The sequence below is a fragment of the Caretta caretta genome, chromosome 2 (assembly GCF_965140235.1).
Source record: "Caretta caretta isolate rCarCar2 chromosome 2, rCarCar1.hap1, whole genome shotgun sequence".
NCBI lineage: Eukaryota > Metazoa > Chordata > Testudines > Cheloniidae > Caretta > Caretta caretta.
In genome coordinates, this window is record NC_134207.1 from 44111751 (window position 1) to 44135348 (window position 23598).

General features: G+C 42.0%; 1 protein-coding gene across 6 annotated transcripts in view; it reads right to left on the reverse strand.

Moving 5' to 3' along the window:
• Positions 1 to 797: 797 nt before the first annotated feature.
• Positions 798 to 23598, reverse strand: part of PDP1 (pyruvate dehydrogenase phosphatase catalytic subunit 1) — a 39856-nt gene continuing 17055 nt past the window's right edge. The window contains exons 1-3 of one of the 6 annotated variants that reach the window (XM_048841229.2): positions 11058 to 11802; positions 10275 to 10309; positions 798 to 5170 (exon numbers count right to left, since the gene is read on the reverse strand). In XM_048841229.2, coding sequence (XP_048697186.1) covers positions 3522 to 5170; positions 10275 to 10305 — 1680 coding nt within the window. In that variant the 5' untranslated portion in view covers positions 10306 to 10309; positions 11058 to 11802 and the 3' untranslated portion in view covers positions 798 to 3521. The other 5 variants (XM_048841230.2, XM_048841231.2, XM_048841232.2 and 2 more) reach the window with 5 other exon arrangements.

The following is a 23598-nucleotide window of genomic DNA, read 5'->3' on the forward strand; positions in this document are numbered from 1 at the left end:
TCCTGAAGTCAGATAGAACTATCTACTGCTGGGGGAATTCTGGGCCACTGAGCATGCAGAGACTTCATGTCCCCCGCAGATTTCTTTACTTCTCTGCAGAAAAATGACTCTCTGCTCAGGGAAGCAAAGGGAAGCCACAAGAGGGGTCATGCAACACCCCCGCGTCAGCAAAAAAAAATTGGGAGTTCCACACAACTGACTTATACCATCACATCAGATGTTTTTGCATATTAGACACATTCATTTCCTTATTTCAGATTGAGTATGGTCCATTGCATGTCATATTCATAGTAGAAAAGGTGCAGGGCCCAAGTTTAATAGAGAATAGTTTGAGTTTTACAGTTGGTGTTACCCAGGCTCACCCCTCAACCATCCATGAAGATTAATAGGAAGATCAATAGAGGATATACACAGTAATATTCATATGTACAGGAGAGACAAGCTTCAGGGTAGCTGGGCTCAGAATTAAAGAGAGCAATATAGTCCAGTATCCAGGTCCCCATGCTGTGAGTTGAGACCTGCATTCTCAAACTGGCTGTAACTTGATGTATTACCCTGGCAAAGTCATCACATCGCTCCTATTTTCCTACCCAACGCTTTGTCAATTTAGAATAAGATTTTCAGAGCAGGGACTCTCTCACTAGACATTGTTGTACAAAGCCTAACAGAATGTAGCTTCAATTCTGGCAGTACTGTAATGTGTTAGAATTCCTCCCATAGCCAGGCTTTTAGGGGAAAAAAGGCAAAATAATGTTCCTTGTGTGTTACAGAACAAAATGTTACCTTATACACAGTGATGTCTGCATAACTGATTTTTTTATTGAAGTCTATTAGAAGACTGTTGTAGATTATGTCACATGGCATTTAATAAGTAGTTATACTGCTTCAGTTCACTGCATACATTTTGAGTAAGTCTCCAGCCCATACATAAATACTGGTTCATTTGATCCTGTATATGTGCATCTTTTGTATGAACGAAAACAAGCTTCTTATAAGTGAATGCTGTACAGAGGATCAGTGTTAGGTTTAACCAGTTATGACTTGTACCAAACTCATAGCGAGAGCCACACAAACATAATACATACACTGAAATATTTAAACAGTAGAAAAGTGTAACAAAGTCTAAATAATGTAACAGCTTAAATACATTTTGTAAGTGAATGAAAGACAGCATAATAGAGGCCAAAAGAACACACTGACCTATCTAATGACATTTAGTCATTAATATGCAACATACAAAGCCAATGATGACTAACAACCAACATTTGTTTAGGACAGCATTATAGTTTGTTCCCTCCTCCCCAAAGGGCCAGTTTGTCATTCACGTTCCAAAAATATGAACATCCAGACAACATCCTCAATTTGCTGTGGGGGGACGGGTGGGACGGACGGACAGGAGGAGTAGCGGGAGAAGGGAGGAAATGAAGCAAGCTCTGCTGTAAAGATCAAGTTTCTTCTACTCAGAGAGGGAAGACCAACATATTTTGTTAAGGCTGCAGGCAGTTAAGGCTGCACAGCATTTGTAAGATGAAAAAAAAGTGTGTACTATAAACAAGTTCAGTGTTTGTGACAGGCTTTCTTGGCAGTACAGTGTTTATTGGAAAACTCAAGTAGCTTAATGACCGACCAAGACAAGAAACTTTGTTTTTACAACACATATCATATGAATTTGACTCAGAAGATTCCCCTAAGTTAATTATAATGGAGAACTCCAAAAAGGAGTTAAACACCTTCCTGACTTTTTGTTTATAATTATAATGCAACATAGAAGATATTGAACATGGTGACCTATAACTGCTCCAGGGCCTCTATAAACAAGTTCACAACTACTTACTAGGAGAATACATGTAATCAAGAAAGTTTCTACAATAAAAACAAGAATTATAAGTTTTTGAATTCAAGAATTTAAGTGTATAAAGGGCCACTGATACTATTTGAGTTGAGAAAGCCCTCAGTTTTAGGTTATGCTTATTTAGATATAAAAAGGTAAAATAAAGAGGGACTGAAAACTTGATATGATGGCCTCTATGCCTACTTTAGAGTCGTGTTCAGCAGTTACAGTTGCATAAAATTTAGTCTGAAATACCATGTAATCTCCTTTTAACTTTGCAATTCAGTCATAATAGAGAACCATTTAAGAGACTTTCTTCTATCATGAAATTGTGAATGCAAGAGAACATGCATTCACTGATTGAGTTCTTTCAAAGGATTTACAGTAATTGATGCTGTAATGCCAAGAAACCAACTATTGTTACGCATACAACATGCAGGCCAGTTAGGTGTACTAATAGAGAAAACTATTTAAATCATTATGATGTTTTCAATTTACCTGCCTATGTAAAACATGAGTGAATTTCCCGATGTTGATATTTAAGTAATCCAGTACATGGGACCCAGCTGAAACTACCACAGCAGAAGAAGTTAACATAAGTGCTAATTTACTAAGCCACCAAATACCTAACAGTGATTTTCTAGTCTCTTCAGAAGTTCATATTAGAATTCATCATGTGATTAAAGGTGATTTTTGGTACCAGACAGTAGTATTGCCTGCCAAGGATGTGACCTTTTGAACAGGCACCACAGTTCTGACTGAAAATACTTCCATATTTTGCAAAAGGCTGAGTTATGGTTTCATACTGCAAGCGGAAGTCTTCCATAATGGAATTTTCTTATGCAGTTGATTTTTCAGTGATGTCAGAAAGATATTATTGCCCTTAAAGTTGTGCAAAAAATCCCCCCCACCCCCAAAAGGGTAGAAGACTATCAGCATGAGGGAATTTAAAACTGCATTTGTATAAGTTACTATGAGATCCCAATATGCTTAGCCCAGTTATTTTAAGAGCTGGTTGATTATGGCTTAAAGAGTTGCATTTGAAAGTTAAAAATACATATATAGTTGCCTAGAATGTTAAGTGAAGAATGACATTGTCTAAGCAAAATTGGGAAAAAACTCAAGGATAGCGTTTATCAAGTCAGTTTCCTACTACTTACAGCATCTTTCTTTCCCTAGGGAGAAAAAAATATAAAAGGTCAAAACACCATACATACATGCAGAATAACCATATCTACTTTGCAGACAAAAATTCATTCCTATCAGTTCTGATATTCAACAAGATTCCTATCTTTATCTAGTAAGATAGCCATATAGATATTTACATATGTTTACAAACAGGCTTTGTTTCATGACTAGTCAAAACAGTGTGATGATTAATAGAGAATTAGCTATCCCCTCACTCTCACCTACCACTACCAAACCCAAAATATTGTTCTAGCAGCATTCATTGATTCAATAGTGCAAACTTGTTTCAAGTCCCTCTTTCCAAGTTGGGCCATCTTCTTGGAAGACTTAGTTCAATAGCACTTTCCACAGTTAAAACTTTGGTCAATGGAGGGAGAAATGTACTTGCACACATTTTAATTCAAATAAGCAGACACTCTGGTTTGCTCACCAAGTATATTTTTGTCTTCTGATCAGACTACTCATTCTGACAACTTTGGTAAATTGTACATCCATTTAAAATTCAGAATTCCTCATTTTGACATGCACCTACAACATGAGAGTTGAACTGCACCACAATAATTGTAATGTCATCTCTGTACATCCTAGCCAACTCTTCTGGAAGACTAAGCATCTTGGACAGCCGCTCATGATCAACAGTGCCAAACTCATTATTTCCCACTGCATGACGTATCAGATGAGTTGCTGCATTCTGATCTTCAAATACAGAGGAGATTCTGGCTCTCCTTTCTGTTAGGAGACCATGCATCTGTCCCAGAGTTACCTTATAACCACCAACGGCTATTGGCTGTTGGTGATGAACTCCAGTGAGATACTCTCCTACAATTCTAACCACGTCCTGCCTATGCATGGTCTCCCACAGGCCATCTGTAGCCAACACCAGGAATTTATCCTGCGGCCTTAATTTGTGATGTATGACCTCTGGCTCAGCTGTGAGATATGGAGGAGTGTGATAGTTAGGAGGGATAAACTTCGTATACTCATTGTCATTCAACTGATCTGGGCCCGATTCTATCACTCTCTTCTGAAGTTCAATGCTCCATTTGAATTTCACATCACCAAAAGCTCTGAAAGGCATCAATAAGCCTAACAGCCTATCTTGTTTTACAACACTTTTCTCTTCAGACTTTGGGTGCTCCACTTTTACTCGTTCTATTTCACTTTCATTCTGGGCATTATGATCATAGGACAGAGCAAGTGCAGACCAAGATCCATCTTCTTCTTGAACACCAAGCATTGCCCTGCTGTCACCAGTATTAGCAACATGCAAATCAACACCATCTACATGAGCCACGCAGGCAGTTGCTCCTGAAAACGCCACTCGCAGTACCAAGTAATTGAGAAAAGAGTTTGGATCTCCCACTTGAGCTTCTAATGAAATATCATTATCAAGCCTCTTGAAAGCATTAATTAAAGCCTCCTTTACATCAGTAGTCTCTCCAGTGTTGAGGTCTATGAGCTCCTGCCAGTAAGTTCTTAAACTGTTGAAATACAGTTTGGAAGCTTCCTTACTAAAATAATCATTGGGATGCTTGTGCCACTGTAAGATGGGCAACAGGGCACGGCCACTCTCCACTGCATTTTCTATTTCAAGTAGAGTCTCGTGAGGTAACAAAGAGACAGCAATGTAGTAGAAGAGTCTTTCGCTGACAGCCTGAGCACAAGCACAGCCTGCATGGCCATCAAATACACCTAGAAGCATTCCTCTTGTTTGTAAGCATGTTGCCGCACTCCTCCTGTCTTCTATTGGAGCATTAGCAGGCAACTGGTTGCTATCAAAGCCAAGAATAGAACTTACATTTTTGCCATCAAATTCTGGGACTTTAAAGCTGTATTCATTTGCCTTCAAAATGCTGTTGACCTGTGGAGGAGTGAGGTAAAATCTCTGTGGTGTGGAAACATAGCTCCTTGCATGGATAAATTGATTAAAATTCTCTTTTGGACAGAGTGTTGCAAGTTTCTTCTGAGGTGCACATCTCAAATGATTGTGAGCCAAATGAGGTGACAGACAACAAAGATGTTTGTGATGGCAGTAGCACACTGTATTGTATATCCTGCCAATCTCACAGTTACGAATCAATGGAAACAGTTGAGTTGGTGCTGGCATGGCATCAGAGAATAATGGCAGTCTGGAGCTTCTGACAGGAATTGCTGAAAGACAGGACGAGAAAAAAAAACAATACACCACTAGGTTTAGTGAAGCAGTTAGCTTTAGCATAGATAGATTTGTATCATAGAAAGCTTAGCTATAGAACAAAATAAGTTAGCGTTTCAAGACAGTGAAGAAAATGGTAAAGTTGATGAAATTGTATACCATTATACACCCACACATGGAGTCCTTTTACAGAAGAGGAAGAGGGAAAGGCCGTGTGAAAAAAATGCTTGCAGAAGTGTATCATCTTGTTCAGGAGCAACATAAACTATACTGTACTTAAATATTTGATTTAGATATTTTGGTCTTTTCTACCAGACATAAGGTAGGAAGTTAAATGAGTACCATCCTTGTATGGTTAGGCGGGTTGCCAATATAAATTCAAAGAAATTGGAGGTTAGCAAGCCACTCTTTGGAAGTCTGCTTTCATTTCCCAGTCTCACTTCCTGGGCCAACAGGAGCCAGAGGATGCTGTGGAGGGAGCAAAACTAATTCCAAACTAGAAGTGGTGAGGTAAGAAGAGTTCCTCAATGCTGGCAGATACAAGGAGGAGCTCTGAAACTCTTCAAACTGAGGGCACATCTACATTGCCCTGCAATTCGGACTAAGGGGGGCACAAACAGAACTGCACACCAAACTGCTGCGCTTTAACTCACCCATGTGGATGCTGCAGGTGCAAATGTAAAGGTCCCAAGTGCACCTTAAGTAGTCCTCTTTGAAGTTTCTACAGAAATATAATTAAGTCTCAAGAACATTAATTAAAGCCTTTTCTACATCAGAAGCCTGTCCAGTGTGGAGGCTCCTTCCAGTAAATTCTTAAACGGTTTAGATTAGTTTGGAAGCTTCCTTACTAAAATTATTATTGGACTTTGAAGAGACCATTAGTGCAAACGCGAGACCTTTAGGTTTATGCCCACTGTCCACATGGGGGAGTTACAGAGCAACACTTAGGTGCACACTGTGGGGCAGTATATACATAGTCCCCTGTTTAAATTAGGCCTTCTAGAGGGACCTACACAAAGTTATCTGCACTGACAGTTCTATTAAGTTTAGGAATGCCCCTTAAATTGAGAGTCTGAAAACCAAATATTATAGCATAAATGAGCCTCCCCCCCCATATCAGCTCCCTGCTCCCCTAAGTTCCCTGTGCAGCAGCCGCCCAGCAGGCTATCGATTGCTGGCAGTTCAGCTGTCCCTTCCCCCCCACTGCCATGTGTTGCTCCTGCCCTCTGCCTTGGAGCTGCTCCCTGGAGCCTCCTGCTTTTTGTGCAGGGGAGGGGAAGGGCAGAGGGGGGGCTAATGTCAGGGTGTCCCCCTACTCCTGCCCCCTGCTTACCCCTTCTCCATACAGAGCAGGGTGGGGATGGGACAGGATGGGGGCAGGGGGGGCTCAGGATGGAGAGAGCTCACTGGCTGCAGCTGCTATCTCAACTTCCTGATCTTTTTAAAGGCAATGTACTTAGAATGAGGTCAGCATATTTAAAGGGGCAATGCACATCTCTCTCCCCCACACACAGAGTGTCTCTCTCTGCTGCCATGCTGTCTCCCCTCCCTCAATTTGTGCTACCTTGTAGAGTATGAGGCTACATTAGCAACATGTTAACTCTTGAGGGTTAGCAGTAAGGCATTCCCTGGGAAATATCCCACCCTCCTCCACCCTCTAAATTCACCACCTCGACCAAGCTTCACAATCATTGCTGTATACAGTATTAAATTGTTTGTTTAAAACTTACACTGTGTGTGTGTGGTGAAAAAAACTCCCCCTATTTACATTAATTCTTATGGGGAAACTGGATTCGCTTAACACTGTTTCACTTAAAGTCACATTTTTCAGGAACATAACTACAACTTTAAGCAAGGAGTTACTTTACCTGCAGATTAGGTCTTATAATAATGGCCTTCTGTTTTGTAGAAGCAACTTGAGAGCATGTACATTTTCAATTAATAGATACTATAGTTTGTTCCAATGTCTTATTCTCAGGGAAAAAGTGTCCAGAATAAGATGTCAGTGTTCTTTACTAAAAAAATTCTCATTACAAAACTAGTCTCTCACTTATAAACTAAAAAGGGATTTTTTTTAGTTAAGGCTTTTATTTGCAAGCTTTGTGCAAGAGGCCAGGATGACAGATTTCAAATCCTCACCCGAGATTAAGAAAGTGGCTTCTTGCTAGAAAGGTTTAAGACAGGAGATCTACTACAAAGGAATCAAGCAAGAGTATTCTACCTAGCAACTGAATAGATTATTCAAGAACATCTCCCCTAGGAAGAAGCTAGCTTGAAGATACTTGCACTGAACACCACTGCATCCCTCCAGAGCATGGTCCCTGCTAAAGTCATACAATTAAAAATCAGTACATAATAAGTAATGTTACTAATCAGAGTTGTGTGATGCAACTAACTTCAACGGTATTAAAGAATGCATTTGCCCAGCTATAAAGGTAGTCACATAATGAGCCAAGTATTTGTTGAATAAACTGACAAATAAATACCAATATAACATTTGGTGATTACAATTCATCCAGTCCTTTTACTTCTCACAGTTTCATTCTACTTTTCCCTATAAGATCATGGTATCCCTTTTCTTCATGTGTCATCAGCACATTTCCTCTTCCTTCTCTCCCATTTTCCCCTCAAAAAGTTCCCCTTTGTAGGGGTCTGTATTTTTACACACTTTTTATACACACTTCCTCTTTTTAGCTTCAATCTCTCCCACCCATCCCACTCCCAGCCACATGGCTCAGAAGTTTTACCAGAGACCCAATATGCTGAAAACTATACTTCCTAGTAACAATAGACTGCCACCCCAATCCTAGGTGAATGTGCAGTGGAGCAGCCAGGGCTGCCTCCAACCACCAACTACTTTGAAAGGGCAGGGTGCTAAAATTCTTACCAGTATGTTTTCCCCAGACTCAGCTCAAGGACTCTATCATTTAGGTCAGCCCCCAGCTAATAGGTGTCTGATCAACTTGAAGCTGCCCTCCCCCGCAGGCTTTAGAAGGGATAATACTCCCTGTCATTTTCTTGGCTCCTGCCATGAGATAAGTGGGTGTGAAGGTCTCCACTACTCTTCCCCTCCTTCACCTTTCTGTATCTGTTAGTCTCTAAGGTGCCACAAGTCCTCCTTTTCTTTTTGCGGATACAGACTAACACAGCTGCTACTCTGAAAGCGATGGTGGTGGTGTCTCTGATACTCTACTCCTTTTCTAATTCTGTTTTTGGATCTTCATCCACTGTGAATAGCTTTAATATCTGCCTCAGTGAAAACTGACTCAATTGTTGTCTGTTTCCATTGCACCTTATGGGGCTCCTAATACCAGCTGTGAAAACTCACAAAACTGGTTAGTTTTCATTTCTGCTGTTGTCCACAACTTTCCCCAGCTTCAGCAGACTTACTGAAACACCTGTCTGTAGACTTAATAAAAAAGCACTGCACTGGTTTACACACAATTCATATCTGGACCATAAGGTCTAGTTGTTTGATTTATTTATTTTTAAAATTAGAGTGAAAGCTTATAACTTGTTAAAGTTGATGGCATTCATCCAAGAAAGCTTCCAATTTGACTTGGGCACCTAGGTTGAAAAGGACAGGCTTGAACACACACACAGCATTACATTACCACTTTGCTAGCTAACTGTAATAGTCCCTTCTATTACAGAAATATGCAGAAAGTTCTATATACATATTGTTTGAGTGTCATGTTCATGTAGCATTTTTTTTTTTTGAGCAAGACAAAAGTCTCAGTAGGTTCTTTAGGTATACTTATGGTCAGAAAAGTGGATATTGGGTGTTATGTATTTGTTCTTCATCAGAAGTTTATTGCATCAAAATTTTATGACTGCTAATTTCAAAGTCAAATTGTGTTCATCTTCACAAATCACCCTACCAATTCTGTAGAAAACTCTGCTGAGTTTTTGTTGTTTGATCCATGATGAAGCAAAAATACAACTAATGTTTTGCAGCTGTATTGGTTCTGCAGTGCCACCAGAGGTTAAGTTAGTGAAAACCTTATCTTTATCAGTTAAAAAAACCACAGCCACCAACAACATAGGGAAGACATACAGAGAGAAGCTCTGAAGTTAAAAGAGAAAAGCAGCGAGAGGGCAGGCTCACGTTTTTCATTTTTGTTTTTGTAACTGCAAACATACTTAAGCTTTTCCTTGCCCTGTATACTTTACAGCAGATCACATCCTATACTGACATGTGCATAAGCAGCCTATTTTGAATGTCAGCTTTAATAAATCCTGGCTCATTATGCTACCAGTTAAGGGATGTGCTGAATTCACTGACAAGGTACAGAATTACTCCAAGCCTGGTCAGTTAACCCTATAAACATTGACACAAAGTATGGCCTCAGACCACGACTAGACAGGATACTTTAATGGTGGTCCACACAAAGTATTTTAAGAACCAAGTAGTGAGAAATTTGGTACAAGACAAAGAAACAGGAAGAACTCAAAGGCAAAATTAGTTGGAAATATTACTAGTTAGCTTGTCAAGTGACTAGAGCCACACCTGCCTTAAAAGAGCCCCCAGGGCTTAAATGGCCTGGAAACAGCACTTTTCAGACCATAAATGCATTATATAGTGCGTAGAACTGTTTTATACCATTCTGTAGACATTGTGTTTATAGCTCCGCACATTCTGGATTTTTTTTTTTACAGTGCTTATCACTATAGTAATGTGATATTTAAGCATGCATATACAGTGTTATAACTTTTTAAGGCACTATAAAATTTGTATTGGTCAATATATTAGAAATCACCATATTTTGGTGCTACACACAAAAAACTGGTTCCTCCCTATGAAGTGCTGAGGATGAATTAATCACATCAGAAACCCCTGTATCTTACGATATGAAACCTACCCCATGCCAGTTTCAAAACTGAGAAAGAGCTGTTCATGAAAATGAACTGATCCGCCTGGTCTATTGAGAAGGCATGTTGGGGAGAGAAGAACCATTAGGCAGGAGTTTTAGCGGCTCAGGTATCAGCCCCCATCAGGAGCCAGCTCGCCCTTCTCTCCTGCAGGAGGTGTACCTCTTCCTTAACTCCCACCCGACCCCAGCCCCAGCTACACAGCAAGGAGGAGGGCAAGATACATACCGATCCGCCTGGGCCCCGGACACACACACATTCTCCTGTCACAACAAGAAGCCGCCAACATCCACAAAGCAGCCAGCGCAGCCCAGGGAAAGCAAGGCAGAGAGGTTACCACAGCAGAGCGCGGAGAGAGAGGAGCAGCAGCCGCTCTCCGGCATTGAAGGGAGACAGGCGAGACACACACAGGCGGTTTGTGCCGCCAGCGAGCAGCCTTAGCAGCCGCCGCACATCCTTGAGGAGGGAGCGCGAATAACCCTACAGCGGCCCCCGCGCCACGGCGCCCGCGCACATCCGCCACCCAGCGCGACGGGACCCGTCCCCCGTCACACACACACACACACCCCCCGCCCCCGCCCGGCTCCGGACGAGCGGCACAGCGGGGAGACGCCGCCCCACAGCAGGGCACAGCGGCTCTGTGGACGTGGGCGGCCAACGGGCGAAACCCAGCGCAGCCCCCTCCCCCCGGCTCGGGCACTCGCGCAGCCCGCCCCACGCCCGGGCCCCGGGCTGTGTGGACACGCACCTGGCCAGCTCTGTGGCCGCAGCCGGGGAGCCCCGTCCCGCGCGCCCAGGAGCGGCAGGGGAGGATGGCGCGGAGCTGCCAGACCGGCGCGCCCCGCTCCCGGCCGCCCCGCGCACCCAAACGGCAGCGACCGAAAGACGCCCCGCCGGCGGGGGTGATGACGCGCCGCGGATTATAACCCCTGGCCACCGGGGCCCGGCCGCCTATTGGCTGTGGGGGAGAAGGGGCCGCATGACGCAGGAAGTCTGGAGGCCCGGACTCACCGGCGGTGCCGCGGAGCGGTCCCAGCGCAGCGGCCCGTCCCCTCCTGCGCTCCCGGCCGTGACCCGGCCAGAGCAGGCGGGGTGCCCGGAGCTCCGCCCCTTTGAGGCCAGACGCCCGCCGCGTGAGAGCCGGGTCCCGCCCCCTTCAGCCGCCGCCTAACGGGGGAGCGGGTGCCCCTCCCGCAGCCGCCCTAGCGCGGGCCACCGCCCGACCTCTCGGCAAGGGCGAAACCTCCCCGCACGCCTGCCAGGGCCCCGCAGCGCTGCTAAACCGGGCTGGGGCGCGGCCCGGCCCTGCAGCAACGTGCCTCCCAACGGGCACAGGCGCAGAGAGCCCGAGCCTCTGGGTTCCCGCCCGCCGGGACCCTCCGAGCCCGCCCGCTCTCCTTCCTCAGCGTGGGGCAAACATAGCCTTGTCGCCCCCTGCGTTCCCCCGGGGGCTCTTGCGGTGCTCCCCCGGCCTGTCGATTTTCTTCTGGCCATTTACTGTACTGTCGATTTGGTTGAAAAACTGAGCTACTCGTAAAGCAGCATGTAACATCTGTCCTGCTGCCCGTCCATGGCCCCTCTTGTACTGGCCTGCTTTTAAATACCACCTTGCTGAAAATCATCAGAAGGTACCGCCTGGGCTGGGAAGCAGACTGGAAAACTAGAGTGTATTGCAAATTAGAGAAAACTCCTCTTCCTTGAATTTGAACGTCTGGTTTATGGACTGGCCTCAGCCTTACTGCTGTACTCTTCGTACATGTGTCTAAACCACTGTGCTCTTCCACGAGCTGCTAACCCGCTCGCAACAGTCAGCTAAAGTGCAGAAGCTTGGGGGGGAGGAGGTGGTTGTGTTTTTCCCCTCTTCAAAGATGTTATGTATAAAGAGACAAAGGGAGAAAAGTCCTTTCCGTCAACTTTCTCCCTCTTTGTGCAACATTCCAATTTAATCAAATCTATTCAGAATTAAATTTTGAGTTTACAGAATTAGAGATGGCATCTTCTTTTAACAATAGACATGTAAAATTAGGAGGGGCAGACATTAGGAGGATCGCTTCTGGGACTTCTACCAGCCACAAAAAATGGGTGATGTGAATAAGACTGAAAAGTTAAAGCTAAGGAAATGTCTGGCAGTGTCTCTTTGCTTCCTCGTGTAACAGTGTCCACATTGAAAAATCACCATTAAAACTGGCATCTTTGTGTTGTCTCGGGAAACAAAATTATCTTCTCAACCCTGGAAGTTGCTCGTCTTGATGAGATTGAGGGGAAGGTATGGGGAACTTTACTTGAAGCATTACCTTTACTGCAGTTGTTCTTTGAGGGGAAAGGAGGAATACTGTTTGTGAGCATAAATTAATTTTAAAATTACAATACAATTTTCTTGTGGTGTTCACAAAATACTTTTTAGTAGGAAAAAAGTATTAATGCTCACCTTAACATCCCAGCAGAATATTGGAGCCTGCACTATAAAGCTTGGATATTCTGTCTTTTTACTTAGCTTATTCTTGTTTTGTCCTCAGTCAGGACCAGAGACTTAAGTACTTAACATGAGCAAAGCTTTTGTTGACTTGCTCACCTCTATCTCTATACACATACATGGTCTTTTCACTGTCTCCACCCATTCCTATCTTTAGGCTGGCAGAATGCCCACTCACAAGTTATTTGAACCTTTGCTCTGGCATACTCTGGATGCATTTAAATAACTAGCCTGTGCAATGTTGGAAGTAATGTTCTTTTTGCAAATGAAGCACTTCTATGATAAAATTAAAACATTGGCACTACCTGCATTTTTATCCTTCCTTGTATCTGTTAGTATATTAACATTTGTGCAGTGAAAGCAGTAAAAGAAATGACAGGTTGTGCTACTTAAGTCCCTTTGAGATGTCAGAATGGATGTACTTAGAAACTACTGCTCACTAACACTTTGTATGAAGGTCAAATAGTAGAGTATAATGGAACAATCCTTTAAAATGCTGCAATAGTCCAAAACATTACAGTTTAAAATAGTAATATTGTGTGATTGTGGCATAGTATCTATGTAGGAATTTATGCCATGTCCATCACTGTGGTATTATTGGATTGTATGGTTTTTAAAGCACATTTACTGATCAACAGGATAACCATTAAGGTGAAGATGATTATAGGAAACATATGCATAACCTAGCTATGTCTGACAAACACCTCTGTACATGAAGGATTTCATCAAAGAGCATAGAAGATTAATCATTTATATTATTTCTTTGTAGCACATAGATAAAAGTAGATTAGCAAAGTGTGCTATGACTATGACTTATCGGAGCTGATAAGTAGTATATAGGCAGGCGCAATGAAGACATTAATTTCCCCCCACCAATGTGTGAAAAGATGAAAGAATGGAGTCAGACTGCATCTGAGTGTACTTGATTGATGATAACTACTTCTTTATGGGCATGCAGAAATGGGTTAGTATAAAATCACCATTGATCTCATTCTATACATGGATGGAAGCATGAATTTTGGTCATGTAATGCCCAGCGGGCATTAGTTACTGAATAGTTTATCGCTGCTAGGGCAGTTCAGACAGCCAGTATCTGATAAATCCTTTGAGATACAAGAAGCATCCAAAAATCATGGCTGGTAGTCACAGAGCAACATTGCAGCAGCAGTGGTCCAGTTGTCATTCTAAAATGTTCAAGGTAGGAGCCACCATCATGTTAGAGGTAGAAATGGGCCAAAATAAGTGTTACTGTATTTTAGTATGTTACTAAATCTCCAAGTCCATTCCACTACAAATAGGAATATGAGAGGGGCAGAGTCTTGCCCAGTTCACCGTGGCAAGGTAGTTTGCTTCTGGCTGTAAAATTGGCCCAACAGCACAGACGAGGTTAAAAAGAGCCTTTGGGCCCAGCTAGCCCCTCCCTATTATACCAGCAGCAAATGCCAGGCCTGGAGGGGAGAGAAAAGACCAGAGCCTGGCTCAGTTTGTGGCTGACTGGTGAAGAGGCAGAATCTAGCTGCTTCTCTACCTGAAGGAAGGCTCACTAGCCTGCCAGCAGAGGCAGCCACTAGGAACCAAGCATTATCTTTCTAGCCAAAAGAGACAGAGAAAGAGACCTAGAAGCGTGGAGATCTTGTGGGGGTAATGACCCACCAAATTTATGGCTCTCCCACCCAGAGGAACCTGGAATCACAGCAGGATTCTGCCTAGGGTGCAAAAGGGGCCACTCCTAGAGACAAGCCAGGAACTTGGACTATAAGGGCCATGCTGCAAACTGAAGGGGCAACAGTAGGAAGTAGCCCAGGGCAGTGAACATAGACTCCCTGCTGGGAGCTCCCCAACTCAGGAGTTGATTTACACAGTGCCCTGAGCTGGGGCCCAGTGGAGTAGGAACGCCTGGATTCTCCGACCCCTTGCTTTAAAGACTGAAGCACCTTGAGCACAGAAGTAGGTGGCAGGAAGTCAAGCACTCCAACCACTAGGCCAACTGGCCCTTCAAGCCCCCTATTACAGAGGTACATAATCAGCCCTTTCTAGCCACGTGGTAGTTGAAGTCTGGTGGTGCCATTTGGGCTCATCAAAAACTGAAGGACTTGATGTTGAGAGGTCCTGGCTCAAATTTCTTTGCCATTCTCCCTCCTCTTTTGTAAATAAGTAATATACAGAAGCAGGGGCAAGCTGCCAGTTGAATGACTTGTGTCATACAGGAGATCAGATTAGCTAATCAGTCATCTTGAACTCTATGAATTAGCTGAACTGATATTAATTAATTGTCAGTTTGGGGAATGTGGAGCTCTTGCAGCCTTGGACTTAGTCAAAGGCAAAATAACGATTAGCTGGGAGTACAGAGTGAGATTCTCTTCCTGACAATTGTACTTCAAATTTGAGAGTTATAGGCCTTGAGAAATGATTTGAAATGGGTTCTTGTCTCCACCTCTGAAGAAAATGATGCTCCATAGTCTGCTCAGGAAAGATGAAATACAAAATAAGAGATCATCATATGTAGCACTTTTACTCTTCAAAATATTTTACAACCATTAATTCTCTTTTTCATAATGCCCTGTGAAGTAGCAAGATCAGTATTATCTAGAGCTGATCAGGAAATTGTTGATTTTTTTTTTCAGAAAATGCCACTTCCCAAGAAAAGTTTCAAGTTTGATGAAGGTTTTTCAGGTCCAGAATGGAATTTCTGGTCAAAGTTAGAGAGGGAGAGAATGCCACCCCCAAATACCCAAAAGATCAGTGGTTAGGGAACTCACCTGGTATGTGTGAGACCCATGTGAAAGGTTCTGCTGTGCTCAATTCAGAGCTAGGACTTTAGCTTGAGTCTCTCACATCCTATGTGAGTACCTAACCACCTTCATTCAGCCTTTTGTTCTTTTTTTAATCTCTCATATTGAAGCCATTCCACTGTGTATAAATAATTAAATATACATTGGGCCAGAGAGAGACTGACTCACTCTAGAGCACTGACTCAGGCAGAACAGGAACTTGAATATCAGTCCCCTACCTGCCAGTTGATTGCCCTACCCCCTGCACTATTGGCTATTCTGGGACAGGAGCTCGCTTACTCATATTTTCATGAAAAGTTTCAAAGTCTCATTTTCACTCTGCATCGGAGCAAACAAACTTTTAAACCTCAGTTTATTTGTGCATGAAACAGAATTCATGTTTTATGGCCAGCCAGAAATGGGTGGGGAAATTAAGTCACTCCACCTCTCTTCCTCATTCAAGGCCAAGGTGGAAACTAGCATGACAGCTGTCAGAGAAGCGACGAGTCTCTGGCTCCCACTGTTGTGCTCAAACTACATATCTCGCTGAGAGCAAGACAGTAAATGTCCAGATAGCAGTGCAGGCAAAGTGTGATGTAGACTGGAAAAAGTTTGATAGTTAAGCTAGCAAGAGATAGAAAAGGATTTGGCCATAACAGTCTAATATAAATTCTACAAACAATAGATAAACTGTGGCCTTCAAATTCATGCTAGTTTATTGGCTTGCCAAGAATTAAGTTTCTCTATCTGAATGGAATGTTAGATTTTCCCTCTCTCCTATATTCTGGCTGACCAAAACTTTTTGTTCTCTTTGAGCAATGCTCATTTTTGTAGGAAAGGTACCAAAGAATAAAGATATGTTTTTCCATGATTGGTTAACATTTGATGTCACTTGCTGCTGGGGATGCAAGTTCCCAACACTTCTTATTACTTAAGACATGGAGCGTCTAGCTGTTTCTCTGGATGAATGGTTTATCATCCAAGTATACTGAAATCCATCAGTTTCTTTCTATTGTGTCTGCAGCCAATAGTGGATTGATTCTACAGTGAAGAATTAAGGGCAGCGATGCATTATTACAGCAGTCAGAGTGTTTCAGTATTCAGCCCTGAAGCCTCTGATACAGATTTCCAGAAGAACGTTAGTGTAGCTCTTCAACTCACGTTTTCAGTCAGGCATTTGTAATAAACTTCTGGTTTAAATATTCACATAATTTTACTGAAAGTAAGTTCAGGAACATTGAGCGATACTTCAATTGGTTTTGCATCCCCTGCCTACTTAATATTGTTGCAATATCCATCTTTGCATAGTATAAGAGGCACAGTGATTTAAAAAAAGCCAACTTGCTCCTATAGCTTCCATGCCAAAAAGCAGAACAATCTACTACAAAATCTATCTCAAAGTTCTGTGCACAAACTGAATGTTTCTACTTCGCAGGCCGTCATAACAACTGACACCCCAAAAATGTTCCTATGCAGAGGATCCATAAAATATTTTGGGGGGAGTGGGAATGGATGTGTGTGTGTGTGGCCTGAGGAAATATGGGAGAACAGGGCAAAGCTAAATACTTTGGCTACTATCCTGGAAAAATAATGTATAAAGATGTAGTAGCACCTCTATATAGCATATTAAATAATATATGCAACCGTGCAGCTAGGGCTGAGAGTCTTGCCCAGATAATTTTCCTGGCTTTGGATGGGGAGGAGGGCTCTTTGGCTGCTGCATTTTTTTTTAAAGTTGACAGATATATCGTATCTATGGGTAGAGTTTGTCCCATTGCCTTTTATACGATATAATCTTTCAAAAAAAGTAACTAAATTTGCAGTTACTACTAGCTACTATCCAAAAGAGCTTGATAGGCTCCAAATGTTTGCATTTTTCCTAAAGAAGATTAATAGTATGCTTAGTAATAGACAAAATATGTTATGTTTATATAATCCTCCTAAGACTATGAAAAGCATCCAATATTTAATAATTGTAACAGAGACCCCTTGATAGTTCACCACTTTGTGTCAGCAGCTCATCTGGCCTCTCATACTCACTACAGCTAACACACTTGTTATAGTCTGTATCTAAAAGGTATCGTGTAAGATATAACTGGAAAATTAATAATTCACCGATCATTAGTATTCCCATGTGATGTATGTATGGGTTATGTACAAAGAGTTATGGATAGGTGCTAGACTTATATTTTAGAATGTGTTTGGCAAGCAATTCATAAACCCACTCTGCCCTAGACAATGGAATGTATTTGCTTGGCTGACTAGCTCGGTTGTCAGGCAGAGACAATGAAGGCATATTTACATAAAATGGAAACAAAGCCATCAACCTTGTGAGTGGGAGAGAAAGCCTCAACTATAAAGATGGGGTCTGAACCTCAAAGGATAAATAATTGAATTGATTGTATACAATATTACTGTATTATAACAGTGTATCATGTAAAGTCTTTTATGAAAGCTAATGACACTAATGGTGATTAATATAATTGTAAAATGTATGTATTAACACTATATGAGGAATTATGGATACTCACTGAAATTATATTTTAAAGTCTGCCACCAAACAAAGGGAGAAAAAGGTTCTCTCCCAGACAATATAAATTAAGTATTATGGAATCAAAACAATGGAAGCCCTATTCACATATGAATCAGCATTGAGATGGGAAATCCACAGGAAGGGAAGAACAGCATGAGGTCACTCTGCCTCTTGAAACTCGGTCAATGAACTCAGAGATATGAGGAACACAAAGATTTTGGTTATCGTTCACCTAGGAAGACGAGGAAAACCAGCACCTTGTACTGTTATGGAAGGTCCTGACTTTGACAAAGTCATCCCTGGCTGGAAAGAAGAACGATTGGTAAGAAATCTACCTTGAACAAAGATTATAACTTGTTGAGTTAGTTCTTAGACAATAGAAAGCATATTTTATTTTTATTTGCTTGTATTTTTACTTTTATTTGCATTTTTGTCTTTATCTCTTGTACTTAATCTCCTTTAAAGCCCCCCTCTTTTTGATTAAATAGACTTGTTTTACTTTTCATCTAAACCCAACCCAGTGTTGTATTTGAATTTAAGCAATTGTTAATTCTAGTTGAAGTAATAAGCTGTGCGTTGATCTCTTGTAACTTTAGTGCCCTTGTGGCCTAGATGGAGTCTGCTCTGCAGATAGCTCTGGCCAAGAAAAGGTGAACACAGGAATGCAGCAGTTAAAGTCCCTTTCACCCCAGAGGCACCTGTTCCAAATCCCCCAGAATGAACACACACACACACACACACAGAATACAATGAATATAGGAAAAGGAAATATTTATTTAGCAGGGGAAAGATAGGGAGAGCGGTAAAACAGGATTGCATTCAACACAAGGCCCCACAGGCTCAATAAAGGAGGATTTCAGGGCAGGTGGTGACACAACCTGGCTGAACCCCAAAACATCACAATCATTATCTTGTTATTTTAAAAATTGGATGGCTCAAGAGATTGGTAATTGGACATAAACTTTCATTTCTACTCCAGATCACTGTAATCAAGAGTTGTTACCATTTGGTGGCCTGTGTGGAGTGGTTTGTTGGTATTAGTTCAGTTCCCTGTGGACAAGTATATGTATTACAGAAACCACAACCATAATCAGTACCACTATGGACTTGCAGCAAAGGCAATCTAAGGAATGAGGGCCAGAACATGCCTGGCTCTTATATCAGTCCACAAGGAGAAGAGATGAAGAAGCTACCCCAAAGTGGGAAAGGAAGAGGTGGCCACAACCCCTCATCCTTGCACTGGCCCAGAGAGCAGGATCAGTGCAGCTCAGTAGAATAACCTGTACTTAATGAAAAGGGATAGCAGTGGATGTCCTTTTGCCCCCATGCACTGGGGAGTTCAAGAAAGAATTCTTCTCCCCCAAAATGTGTGTGGCTGCAATCCAGGGCTGTTTCTAAATGGGACAACTAAGGCCTAAATGAGCATGGGGACTGAAATATCCACTCCCTGCTAGAACTGGTGTCCCAGGTCAGGGTAGAGGCACATTGGTGGGCATAATGAGGAGGCTCACATTACTGCTGCACTTCCATCTGTTCTGTAAATAAAGGATTTCAGCGTTCAGGGGCTGAGCACTTTCAACTTCCACTGAGTTGAATGTTAGGTGAGGGCATTCAGCACCTTGCAGGACTGGGGCTCTGGGACTCACCAGTAAAATGCTATCTGAGCCTTTTCTAATAGTATGATTTTGCAGTTCTTACTGAAATTACCAATACAGTTTCACTTGGCAAAGCCTCCCAGTTCATTTTGACCAGCTTCCTGGTTCATGCAGTCCAAATCCCTTCTCTTTCCTGCTTCAAAACAATTCAAAAAATTGAATTATATTCAATATTGAATTGAATATATGTTCAGTGAAGCATTATGGTCAGATACCCACTCTGTTTTCTATTGTATTGCACTGCATTATACCCACTCATGCCTTTAGTCTGTTAGCTTAGAGCTAGGGACTTTATTATTCATTTGGTACATTTAAGATGGTATATATAGTTGATAATTTTGAATCCCATCAGAGTGATGATAGAATAGAGTGACCAGATGTCTCGATTTTATAGGGACAGTCCCGATTTTGGGGTTTTTTTCTTATATAGGCTCCTATTACCCCCCACCCCCTACCCCTATTTTTCACATTTTCTGTCCGGTTACCCTATGATAGAAATGTGTTCGGCTAGCACTTTAACTTGCTGACATTAGCATGAACAAAAACTTTGTTTAAAAAGGGATTAAGGGTAAATGTGACATCCCACCATTGTAAACTCTACAAAGCAAGTAAATAAGTTCAAGTTATGGGGGCACCTCTTAACTATACCCTAATGCCAAACAGCATGCTTCCACTAACAGTTACAGACTTCAGACTGTCACCCAGAACTTTCTGTCTTCAGCTGATAAAGAAATAGCCACATTCATTTCTTTCATAGTATAATGCAAAATCTTAATTAAGATTAATTAATTAACAACACTCATCAAATATCCAGGGTTGACATATGGGCAATAGTTAAGTGTGCTGTGCATTATGTATTTGTGGAGGAAGCTTGAGGGTGGGAGTAAATGGACTAGAATGCACAATATTTAGCCAGTGTTCAGCCAGTGCAGTTGCCTCTATGGAACCAAGCAGCCGTGACTATAGGCCACCAGTACTGGGGAAGCAATTGGTACCACCTCTCAGCTAAGTACTGTCCAGTGCTTTTTTCTTAGCATGGAGGTCTACTTCTGAGTTGAAGATGCTTATGGAGATAGAGTTCAGAGTGGTTGCCATGTTAGTCTGTATCAGCAAAAAGAACGAGGAGTACTTGTGGCACCTTAGAGACTAACAAATTTATTTGAGCATAAGCTTTTGTGGGCTAAAACCCACTTCATTGGATGCATGCAGTGGAAAATACAGTAGGAAGATATATATATATATATACACACAGAGAACATGAAAAAATGGGTGTTGCATACACACTATAATGAGAGTGATCAATTAAGGTGAGCTAGAGGATAGCCCAGAAATTCAGATTTGGAGCCAGGCTTCGATTCTGAACCACTGCCTCAGAATTCAAAGTTCTTAGGAGCTGAGGTTTTAATCTAGGTCCCATCTGCTCTTATAACAATGGAGATTAGAATATTTACTTGACAAAAGTGGTCTGTCACCCACTCCTATTTATTTCAGTGGGAGTAGACAGATAGTTTAGACTCAAGATTTATGACTGCTATGGAAATAACACTAGACAAAATCTAAAAGGATTTTTATAGGACTTCCTAATTTAAAACCTACACACAACAGCCCTCTGCCCCCACCCCTTTCTTTTTTTAGAAACTTCTTTGATATTAACAGCTTGATGAGTTAGCTATAATGTTTTCCTTCTTAGTTAATAAGTAGAGCTATTATCTTATGTAAACCCCTTTCACATAAATATTTACTCTTTGCTTTAGACTTTGTCTATTTAGTTTATATGAATATTTAAAAAAAATCAAATGAAAGTTAGTTGTTGTGTCCCTTGCCCCTAACTTCTGCTTACTTGTCTGGCTCACTGTCCTTGAAGTATGCTGGAATTATTCAGACTACAGATCCATCTCTGTAACATGCTTTTGGAACATTGTCAAGCTCTTTTTGAATTGACTGTATGTTATATAATCGGTGTTTTATTTTTCTTTTGCTTTTGATCATTTTGAGGTATGCTGACTTCTTAAATTTTGGCAGCCTTTAGCGCTTATGTGAGGCTCTTTTTTGCACTGTTGTAGAAGTTGGTGAGCTGCAAAGGTCATGGGAATGAGTTATTTAAAAACTGACACATGCTGGGTGCCAGCCAGTATAATATAGATAGACGCTTGAGGAGGCATTTTATGGTTTAAATTTCAGCTTTGGCTATTATTGACTAATCAGACTTTGTCAGTACAGTTTTTTAACATAAGTATTCCTATTTCTCATATGTGTATTTACATGGCTATAACATTAATGGTACTTTAAAATACCAAATATATTAGAATCATAGAATCATAGAATATCAGGGTTGGAAGGGACCTCAGGAGGTCATCTAGTCCAACCCCCTGCTCAAAAGCAGGACCCATCCCCAATTAAATCATCCCAGCCAGGGCTTTGTCAAGCCTGACCTTAAAAACTTCTAAGGAAGGAGATTCCACCACCTCCCTAGGCAACGTATTCCAGTGTTTCACTACCCTCCTAGTGAAAAAGTTTTTCCTAATATCCAACCTAAACCTCCCCCACTGCAACTTGAGACTACTACTCCTTGTCCTGTCCTCTTCCACCACTGAGAATAGTCTAGAACCATCCTCTCTGGAACCACCTCTCAGGTAGTTGAAAGCAGCTATCAAATCCCCCCTCATTCTTCTCTTCCGCAGACTTAAACAATCCCAGTTCCCTCAGCCTCTCCTCATAAGTCATGTGTTCCAGACCCCTAATCATTTTTGTTGCCCTTTGCTGGACTCTTTCCAATTTATCCACTTCCTTCTTGAAGTGTGGGGCCCAAAACTGGACACAGTACTCCAGATGAGGCCTCACCAATGTCGAATAGAGGGGGACGATCACGTCCCTCGATCTGCTCGCTATGCCCCTACTTATACATCCCAAAATGCCATTGGCCTTCTTGGCAACAAGGGCACACTGCTGACTCATATCCAGCTTCTCGTCCACTGTCACCCCTAGGTCCTTTTCCACAGAACTGCTGCCTAGCCATTCGGTCCCTAGTCTGTAGCTGTGCATTGGGTTCTTCCGTCCTAAGTGCAGGACCCTGCACTTATCCTTATTGAACCTCATCAGATTTCTTTTGGCCCAATCCTCCAATTTGTCTAGGTCCCTCTGTATCCTATCCCTGCCCTCCAGCGTGTCTACCACTCCTCCCAGTTTAGTATCATCCGCAAATTTGCTGAGAGTGCAATCCACACCATCCTCCAGATCATTTATGAAGATATTGAACAAAACCGGCCCCAGGACCGACCCCTGGGGCACTCCACTTGACACCGGCTGCCAACTAGACATGGAGCCATTGATCACTACCCGTTGAGCCCGACAATCTAGCCAACTTTCTACCCACCTTATAGTGCATTCATCCAGCCCATACTTCTTTAACTTGCTGACAAGAATACTGTGGGAGACCGTGTCAAAAGCTTTGCTAAAGTCAAGATACAATACATCCACTGCTTTCCCTTCATCCACAGAACCAGTAATCTCATCATAGAAGGCGATTCGATTAGTCAGGCATGACCTTCCCTTGGTGAATCCATGCTGACTGTTCCTGATCACTTTCCTCTCATGTAAGTGCTTCAGGATTGATTCCTTGAGGACCTGCTCCATGAACAAGCACCACCATCGTAGCCACATTTTAAATAATCATTTATCTTTTATATTTACTGCAGTTCATCACTTCAACCTTTGTTTTTCCTTTTTATCTTTCAAAGGCAAATGCTAGATTAATTTCATAACCTACAGTTTATCAAAACACTTGTTCTAAGCACTGTGTTCCATCAAACCAACAACAGTGGGCCACATTCATCCTTCAGTATCTCACTGGAGCTTCCACAGTGAGTCTGACACAATGATATTAACACCATTCAAACAAGAAATATGAAAATGGATAAACTTGGAGGTGCTAAGTGAACTTTTCCTCATCCTCTATGGTGAATATATTTAGACAGATACTGAACTATCTGGAAATAATTTGGTTTGCAAAATCCAGCATCTGCTACTTTGCTGGTAATCTTTATCTCCAGTTTCATGTAGCAAAATGTTAGTAATCTTCATGTGATTGCATCTACTCTTAGCAGAAATAAGATAATAAGGG